The sequence below is a fragment of the Tauraco erythrolophus genome, chromosome 4 (assembly GCF_009769465.1).
Source record: "Tauraco erythrolophus isolate bTauEry1 chromosome 4, bTauEry1.pri, whole genome shotgun sequence".
In the NCBI taxonomy this organism is placed as follows: domain Eukaryota; kingdom Metazoa; phylum Chordata; class Aves; order Musophagiformes; family Musophagidae; genus Tauraco; species Tauraco erythrolophus.
Genome location: NC_141468.1, coordinates 71,160,148 through 71,169,297, shown reverse-complemented (window position 1 = coordinate 71,169,297; position 9,150 = coordinate 71,160,148). Strand labels below are relative to the sequence as shown.

Genomic DNA, 9,150 nt, shown 5'->3' with positions numbered 1-9,150 from the left:
TTCACCAAGTCTGTTGACTTCTTTAAGCCTTCTTTTTTTTTCATAAGTAGTAGATGATCGTAAGTAGTGATGAGCTTTTAGATCTATGCACCTTCTTTGAAACACAAATCGAGAGGATATTTAGCACGCCAAGGGTTGCAAAGACGGAAGGCATCTGCTTGCTGACTTTCCCCTACAGCTGCAGAACTCACTGTGATGCTGGCTACAGCGTTTCCATTATTCAAAGGCAATGGCATGGCAGGCGTGACTGATCCCACAGCCAAGGGCACTGTGCTGGCACAGGAACTAAGGGCACAGCTTGAGCCAGATGTTTGTAGCCCCTTTAACCGTTTACTCCCTGCCGGATCCTTCAGATGAAGTAGTGGCAAGGGCTTCTCTGCTAGTGGAGTAGAAAGGCTAGGTTTCAGAGCAAACATTGGATTAAAGCAGTCTTCAAAAACAGACAGAAATTCCGGAGAGAGTGGGGGATGACAGCTAGCACTCCATAGAATAAAGCAAGAACATTGCTGGCTGCACACGGTAACGAGAAACAGCAAATCAGGACAGAAGAGCCCATTATCACAATCATTCTGTTTACGGTATCACAATTCACAGTCTGGCGTGTAAATGCTGAATAGATTCAGCTGCTAGTAGGAAGACAGTTGTGCAGCAGCTTGCAGCTCCGTGTCTGGACCCAGGATAACAAAACCCATCACACCTCTGTCAGCATTTTCTTCTCTTTATAACCCTGGTTGTTGGGAGGAATGAAGTTGGAATATTTCATGGACTCCAGGTCTTCTGCTTCCAGGAATTCAGATTTGCTGAGAGACTGATTACTGTCCCCCTTCTTGGGCTCAGAGAAGGGTGACTGCTGCTGGCCACAGGTGACGTGGGTGTACTGGCACTGCTCTTCATGATCAGTCTCTCGGTGGTAGAAGTAGTTGAAATTGGACACGATGACAGGGACAGGGAGGGCAATGGTGAGCACACCTGCAATGGCACACAAGGAGCCCACAATCTTGCCACCAATTGTCATGGGATACATATCCCCATAGCCCACAGTGGTCATGGACACCACTGCCCACCAAAAAGCATCAGGGATGCTGGTAAACAGGGAGTCCGGGTCATCAGTCTCTGCAAAGTAGACAGCACTGGAGAAGAGGATCACCCCGATGAAAAGGAAGAAGATGAGGAGGCCCAGCTCCCTCATGCTGGCCTGGAGAGTCTTCCCCAAGATCTGCAGCCCCTTGGAGTGCCTGGAGAGCTTGAAGATCCTGAAGACTCTGACCAGGCGGATGACTCTGAGGATGGCCAGGGACATGGCTTGCTGCTGGCCTCCATTGTTGCTGCTGCCGCCAGGCTGCTGCTTCTGCTGCTGCTGCTGGGCCAGCTCAGTGCCCAGGGTGATGAAGTAGGGGATGATGGCCACGATGTCGATGATGTTCATGATGTTGCGGGAGAACTCGGGCTTGCTGGGGCAGGCGAAGAAGCGGACGAGGAGCTCAAAGGAGAACCAGATGATGCACAGGGTCTCAATGAGGAAGAAGGGGTCAGTGAAGAAGGGGCCGGCACCAGCGATGGGGTGCAAGGGTGGTGGAGTCCCACTTGGTGGCGGCGGCGGCGGCAGCAGCAGTGCCTCGTCTCCAGGCAGTGCTGCCTCCCCAAAGCCAGGCTGGGAGCCCTTGGGCTCCTGCCGAAACTCAGGCAGGGTCTCCAGGCAGAAGATGACGATGGAGATGAGAATGACCAGCACGGAGACGATGGCGATGGCCCGGGCCGGCCCGGAGCTCTCAGGGTACTCAAAGAGCAGCCAGACCTGGCGCTGGAAGTGGTGCTGGGGCAGGGGCTTCTCCTCCTCCTGAATGAAGCCCTCGTCCTCCCGGAAGGTCTCAATGGCCTCCTGGCCCAGCTGGTAGAAGCGGATCTCCTCCAGGAAGATGTCGAGGGGCACATGGACCGGCCGGCGGAGTCTCCCCCCGGACTGGTAGTAGTAGAGGATGGCGTCGAAGCTGGGCCGGTTGCGGTCGAAGAAGTACTCGTTGCGGAGCGGGTCGAAGTAGCGCACCCGGCGGCTGGGGTCGCCCAGCAGCGTGTCGGGGAAGATGGACAGGGTCCGCAGCTGCGTCTCGAACCGCAGCCCCGAGATGTTGATCACCAGCCGCTCGCTGCTGCAGCAGCTGCCGCCGCTCCGCTCCTCGCCCGGCGCCTCCGCCTCCGCCTCGCCGCCGCCCGCCCGCGGGGCCGCCAGCGCCAGCGGCTCCTCCGCCCGCATCCCGCCCGCTCTGCCCCGCGCCCCGCCGCCGCGGCCGCCTCGTCCCCTCGCCTTCAGCGGGCGGCGCCGCCGCCTGCCGCCATCCGCCCCCCGCCCCGCCGCCGCCGCCGCCCCCCGCCCCGCGCCCCGCCTGTTGCGCTTCGGTGCGGCCGCGCTCGCCCGGCGCCTCCGCGGGGCTCCCGGCGCGACGCAGCTCCTCCTCCGGCCCCGGCTCCGGCCCCAGCCGCTGCTCCGGCTCCGGCTCCGGCTCCGGCGAGCTCTGCCCCGCGCTGGGGCACCGCGCTGCTGCACGGCGCGCCCGGCTCTGCCCTCCCCGCCGCGCGCACACACACACACGCACACACGGGAGGGTGGGGAGAGGGAGGAGGAGGAGGAGGAGGAGAGGGAGGTGTACGAGCGCGCACACACCCGGTTACACGGAGCGAGAGGGAGAGAGGTACCCGCAGACACACACAGGCGCGCGCAGAGACACGCACCCGCGAGTAGAGGCACGCACGGGTACGGACAGACAGACAGACAGACAGACGCGGGTACGGGCAGCGCCAGCACGGACACGCTCAGATCCAGGCGGACGCACGCACCCACCCAGCGAGACACACACGCACCCGCGGACGTGCGCGGAGGCTGCTGCTCGCCCCGCTTCGCCCCCCGCCGCGCCGGCCGCAGCAGCCCCAGCCCAGGGGCGTCCGGCTTTCGGGGGGTTCTCCCGAGGGGGTCCCGCTGCGCGCTGCAGCTCTCCGGCCAGGGGCTTCGGAACAGCTTACCCAAGGGGTGCCACCGCCCCCGCCCTTCTTTTCGCCCACCCCTCCACCGTGAAAACCTGCCCCTGCCCCGGCCCTTCCGTCAAAACCCTGGCGGGGACTGTCAACCGCCAGCAGCTCCGGTCAGTGCTCAGAGCTCAGCCGTGGTACCCGGGAGACCTCGGTGGTGTTCCTGTCCCTGCCGCAGGCTGCGGTTGACCTTGAGCCAGTTGCTCCACGCCGGCGGCTCGCGGACCTCCATTTATAAATGTCATCGCCATGCTGCGAGCACGGCGCTGGCATCCGTCCGTCCCGAGATGGAGACAACCTGTCACACGGTGAACAGTGCAACTGGGGGAAGACACAGGTAAACACAGTTTCCCTCCTCTCACTTGGGAAGGATAATTTGCCCCCTTCTCCCAGGTACCAAACAGGCAAGCTTCCTCATTTTTTTACCTACCACCAAAACTGGGAGCTAAAGCTGCATTCCACAGGCAGTCAGACTTTTGCCAGTAGAAACCTGTGGCTTGCTCCGTCCATGTCATGCTTGGCATCTGAGAGCACACAGAAACTCATGACAGTGTACCTTCTCCCTCTGAAAATGAGGCTGATAGGTGAAGCTGCTTCCATCCTTCCCAGGATGAAAGGCTGTCTTTCCCTTGAAAGCCCTTTGTCGGTGCTAAATATTATTAACCAGGCTTTTATCATCATAGTATCTGATGCCTTTGCTGGCTGCGAGCCATATGCTTAGCCTACACTATCTCTTAGCAGCACGTATCTAGAAGAAAACATTCCCCCCTTTACCCCTCCTCCCAATTCCTCTCTAACTAGCTGGCAATATTTAGTTACTTCAGGCTCTGGACAATTGGACCGGCTGACTATGGCTGCCTTGTTTGGCTTTGTCCTCAAGAAAGAGGTGAATATGATTTACATGTCGCTTAATCCTTTTTCCTTTCTCACTCATTAGCATTGAAGATGGCTGTTGCAAAAGGAAGCATATTTTTTCATTTATATGAAGATGGCTGTCGCCCAAGGAAGCACATTTTTCTTTCATATTATACATAATTAGGGGATGGCAACCAGATGAGAAATACTTTGCTGGAGAATATACCTTTTCTTTTAAAAAAATGAATCAATGTTTACCTTTGTCATAGTAAGATGCTGCTTGCTGAGATTCCTTTTTCAATTATTACGATGAATTATTCATTCACAGGATTATTTGAATCATAATTATGATTTATTAATTCACGTGGTTAACTCTTGAAAAATCCTTTAAAAACTGCTTTTGGGAGGGATGGAAAAGCTCCTGAGGTTTATAAGAGAACACAGGGCATGTCTACATTGCAATTGCTGCTGTGATTGAGCTCATCTTGTACTGGGTTTAAATGAGCAAGCTTCAAGCAGCGTAGCAGAGACAGCACGGAGCTCTGCAACGGTTTGCAGGACGATTTTCCAGCCCACACAGACATTTCATGCTGCCACAGCTCTGATCTTCATGTTACCTGAGCTAGCAGTGCTACAGATAGCTCAGGTGCCTCCAGGCGAGCTGCAGTCCCATCCAGCCATGTCTATCTGCTCTGCCCACCTCCTACCATAGTCCATCCCTGAGTTGGCATCTAGGCTACTATATACCGCCTGTGCTTGCTCCTGAAAGCCCTTAAGAAGTCACTATATTTCTCTCTGTGTACTTACGCTGCGCCTCAGACTCAGTATCAACCCCATAAGCCTTTGCAACATGCAAGTAAACTCTTTTTAGCACACAGCCTGTTCCCAAACTGGTCTGCACCACACTGCCTGTGCAGCCGCATCCCTCACTTCTATATTAAGAGGCGATGCCAGCTGCCACCCTTCAGCCTCCGTGCAGATCTTGCTGGGCCAGCATCTTGCGATGGTACACAATTTGCAAAGCTGGAGAAGTACAGCAAGGGAGATCCAGAGATGCCACGGAGGGGCAAGAGGTGAACTCCAAAGCAGCACTCCAGAAAGCCACACAGCAGTACCATGACACTCTCGGCAGAGTGATCTGCTAGGTCTGAAGCCAATGCCACAAAACCAGTGCCACCTAAAGGTGACACTAAGCTTCTATTGTGCTCACATCTCCAAGCTCAGGTATGGCATGTTGCTGTGGTGCAAGAGTTTAGGATGACCACATCCTCCACAAGGCTATATTGTTCACTAATTCTGAAATGCACAGAAACTCTTTCAGAGATACACGGGATAAATTGTTGCTGACTCTAACACAGGACAGCTGATTCTGGGCTCTCATCCTGCTCCGGAAGCTGGAGGGACATCATCACCCAGAGCCTGGCCCTTACAGGCACCTGTCAGCCTATGGCACAGCAATTCATCTTAAACAAGCCAAGCAGTTCCTTGGATGTCTTATGCACCCCTGAATGTGGGTAAACATTTTAGGTAACACTACCACCCTTTGGATTCTCTTTAAATCCCTTTCACTGGGTTTGATGTGCTCAGCACTGCAGCTGCCCTAAAATTCTGGGTATACAGCGTTTTCTCAGGAAAGCCAAATTCAGCGACTCTCAAGGTAAGCAGTCGAAAACTGAGATACCCCAAGTGGGTATCCAGATTGGTGCGTAGCACATGCAGGACTTCTTATCCACTTCCTGCCTTTCTGTGTTTCCTGGTTGCTCCATCTTCTCCTGAATTTTCTAGTTCTCTCTTCCATGGCTCATGAGGTACCCCTGTCTCCTGCTTCCCACATTCAGGTGCTTTTCCCAGCTATGGAGCATCTTCTCCCTCTGACCCTACTAGTTTCTTCACTTATTTGCAGGTCAGTGGCCTCCAGTATCAAAGTCCGTATACTTTTCATATTCCTTTTGCAAAAATCGTATTGGGACTGGACCCTGCCCAGTAAGCACTGAAGATAGTGGCTGACTTCCTAACTCACTAGAAGGAGACACTGGGAAACCAAGAGAGCAGCTAGAGATGCTTCACTCATGTGACCTCTTGTAATACTCATCCATATCAAATGAAGAGACCAGAAGAAAAACAAACAATCCTTCATACCTGCAGTGACTTTAGTGAACTATAGACCTAGATCATGTATCAATGCTTTAACATGCAGCCTAGGACGTACAACATAACCTCCCACAGGCTTGAGGCCCTGAGGTAGAATTCCTCTCCTAGGAGCCAAAATATTCCACATGTAAAACAAATCCCGATGGTCTAAGAAGAGCAATAGCCAGGGAAATTTTTTAAAAAATAATAATAATGTAATAGGTGGCAGAGCAGCCACATTTGAAATGGTCATTTACATTTATTCACAGTACCAGTTACAGCCAACTTCATACCTCCCTACTTACTCAGAGTCATAAATCTATAAATGAAAGTGCTACACAGAAGAGGGAAGCAGAATTAGCTTATGCCCTGAAGCTGTTAGCCATACCACTCAGAAACAGAAATTCTCCTGGTTTATTCTCCTACCAGAAACTAGGAACAAACCTATCTGTTTATTAACAGCCTTCCAGGCATCAGAGCAGCCGACTGATACCGTATCAAATATTAGTGGCCAAATTCTTTAGTGTCTTCAGTCTCTTTATCCTAGTCCAAGCAAATGTGTAGGTTTGAAATGTTGCTCTCTTCGTCTGGCAGAATGCTGGACACACTTATGCAATGAAAGATGAGAGACTTCACTGAATACGGGAAGTGAAACATTGGCTTTTGTATTCACATTAAACTGTAAGAGGAAAGCAAATCTATGAGGAATTCTGAATTTGTCTAACTTCAGATCTCATAGCATCAGATGGTAACAGGGCGAGTAGGGTTCGAGCATTTAACAATACCCTCTTCATGTATCCAACGTGCTGCAGTTTCCACCATTGCCACAATGGACAGTTGTAAGACTTCCCAGTTTTCCAAAGACGGAAGCACCCCTGATTATTCTCTGATAGGAAAGCACCTATTCTAGTTCTCTGAGCTGCCACATAAAGTTCTCTCCTTTCCCCATTAGTTACACATTTGAAGAAAGCCAGCAAACTCAGTGGAGGCGTTATTACAGAGATATATCATGAGCCATAGCACGATGAATTCACATATGTGCACAAATACACGTGCATTCACACGTGCACACTTGAATGAACTGTCTCCCTGTACCATTAATGTCACAGTTGTAATTTCATAACAAAACAGTGTATAGTTTCCAATGCTCTCCTATTTACAAAATACTACATAGGTTCTCTCCACTATGCTTTGAATAGGATCCTTGTGCCACCGTTAACTGATGAAGAATTACCCTTCCATGATAAGCTAAAGATGACAGTCTCATTCACTATATCACCCAGGACTATTCCTGGAGCACCATCTTTTCCATGCCTTGAATGAGGACAGGTTCTTGTACTGGCAAAAATATACCACTGTGTAACTAAAAATTGTGTCACAATACTGGAATAAAGGGAGAAGGAGAAGGGAAATCAGGTTGTGCCAGAAACTTTCATGTGAGCATTTCCTAGGTTTCAAGTACTTACCTCTGTAAATCTGAAGTCCCTTTAACACTATTTTTCTTGGACTTTCAAAAAACTAAAATTGAAAATAAAATCCTCCAACTTTTATCCTACAGATGAGTAACTTTTAAACACCTTTGAAACCTCTATTTCCAAATTCCTTAAGTATTTTCTATGTAAAGCTGTTTTTTTCTCAGATGCATTCCAGAGAGAGAGAGATCCCCTAGAAGTGTTCCAGGGACTCCAGGGCTCTGTTTATCACACGATGAAAAACATGCTGGCCTGCCAGATGGTCACAATTTTTAGGCTCACAACACAACCCTGTGCTGTGTGGGCAAATGAATGAGTGAGAAAGAAGATAACAACAGTATGCAGACCTATAACCAGAAAAAAGATGGAGGGTTTCACAACTATTTCCTAGGCAGTTTGGGATTACTGAGGTGTACAAACACTATGTCTACATTCAGGTTCTGCAGTATCAGACGCAAAACCTCTGAGATGCCTATCCACTCATCAGCTGGTCTTTGTGCTCTTTTGTTCTGTTCAACTCCTTTTGTTCCTACACTCCGTCATTCAGTTTCCATCCTTTAATTTATTTCTGTCCTATAGTCCCTGCGGCGGTCCCAAATGTTAATCCTGCCATCATGTGCCTTGGTTCCTGCCCATGTCTGCTTCTCCTGCTCCCATCTTCTATCATTTCCTAACCCTTTCGGTTCACTGTTCTTATCCTACCTTATTTCCCAATCCTTTCTGTTCCTAATCCTTCTGTCTAAGTTTGGCTCAGTTACCCAAATTCAAAATATTTCAACAGAGCCCCCCCTTCCATGCAAGAAAAGGGTGTTATTCCACAAGGAGAAGCAATTCTTTAAAATCCTGCTGTGGTGTTTGGTATGTCTCCTGCAAGTGATATTTACAGCTCTCCTAGTTTTTGCAAATGCATAATGAGGAAAGTGTTTTTAGCCTGGGTAAAAAAGCCCTTACTAGGAGCCTCGGCTAAGACCAGATTGCACATGCTGCCGGTGGCACCTCTAATTCTTTTTAGTTGGTGGTGGTAGCAACAGAAAATGTGATAGTAGTCTTGTGTGTGTATGCTTATAATGCAATGGAGGTTCAAGAGAGCAGTATTGTATGAAACAATGCCACTATCAGTTATTCATTATCGAGATAATATTAACAAAGTGAGAATATGTAGGTGTATGTTGGAAAGAGAAATAATTGACATATTACCCTGTAAAAAATCCTGTAACTTTTTCCCAAGTGCTTCTATTAATGATCCACCTCAGTGCCCTGTACCCAATGTAAGGGTATGTGGAAGGAGAAAATATCTGCTTCATTAAGGTAATCCCATCAAGGAGCCTTTCACTGTAAAAGTGATAATAAAGAGGAAGAGTCCTTGTGTCTTCCACAAAGTTGGACGAGCTGGTGAGTAAGGGACCAGTGGGGCTGGTGCTCAGGGGATCCGTAAGTGTGAATTGCGTGTGCTTGTGAACCTAGAGAGTGCCATGTGTGTCTTCTCTAGTGAACTTCAATCCTGAGCCGCTTGAGAAGGGGGGCAAGGGGACTTACCTGCTGCTAGTTATGTTTTCTATGAGTCCCAGTGGAGTTATGTGTGGGTGTTGTTGAAGGCAGCACCTTGGCTGTGGCAGTCTGCGTAGCCAGCCATGTCAGTGTGTGTGCCTCTGGGATACACCCTCGGACTCGC

The 9,150-nt window shown here is 50.3% G+C and overlaps 1 protein-coding gene across 1 annotated transcript; it reads right to left on the bottom strand.

Annotated features, from left to right (window-relative positions):
* Window positions 1-691: 691 nt before the first annotated feature.
* On the bottom strand, window positions 692-2,251 carry LOC104381695 (potassium voltage-gated channel subfamily A member 6-like). The gene has a single exon (XM_009989471.2). The coding sequence runs from the start codon at window positions 2,249-2,251 to the stop codon at window positions 692-694; it is 1,560 nt and encodes a 519-aa protein (XP_009987773.2).
* Window positions 2,252-9,150: the final 6,899 nt, after the last annotated feature.

Bases quoted from the DNA above. Each gene is read 5' to 3' on its own strand.
- LOC104381695 (XM_009989471.2), bottom strand. From the start codon at position 2,251: ATGCGGGCGGAGGAGCCGCTGGCGCTGGCGGCCCCGCGGGCGGGCGGC.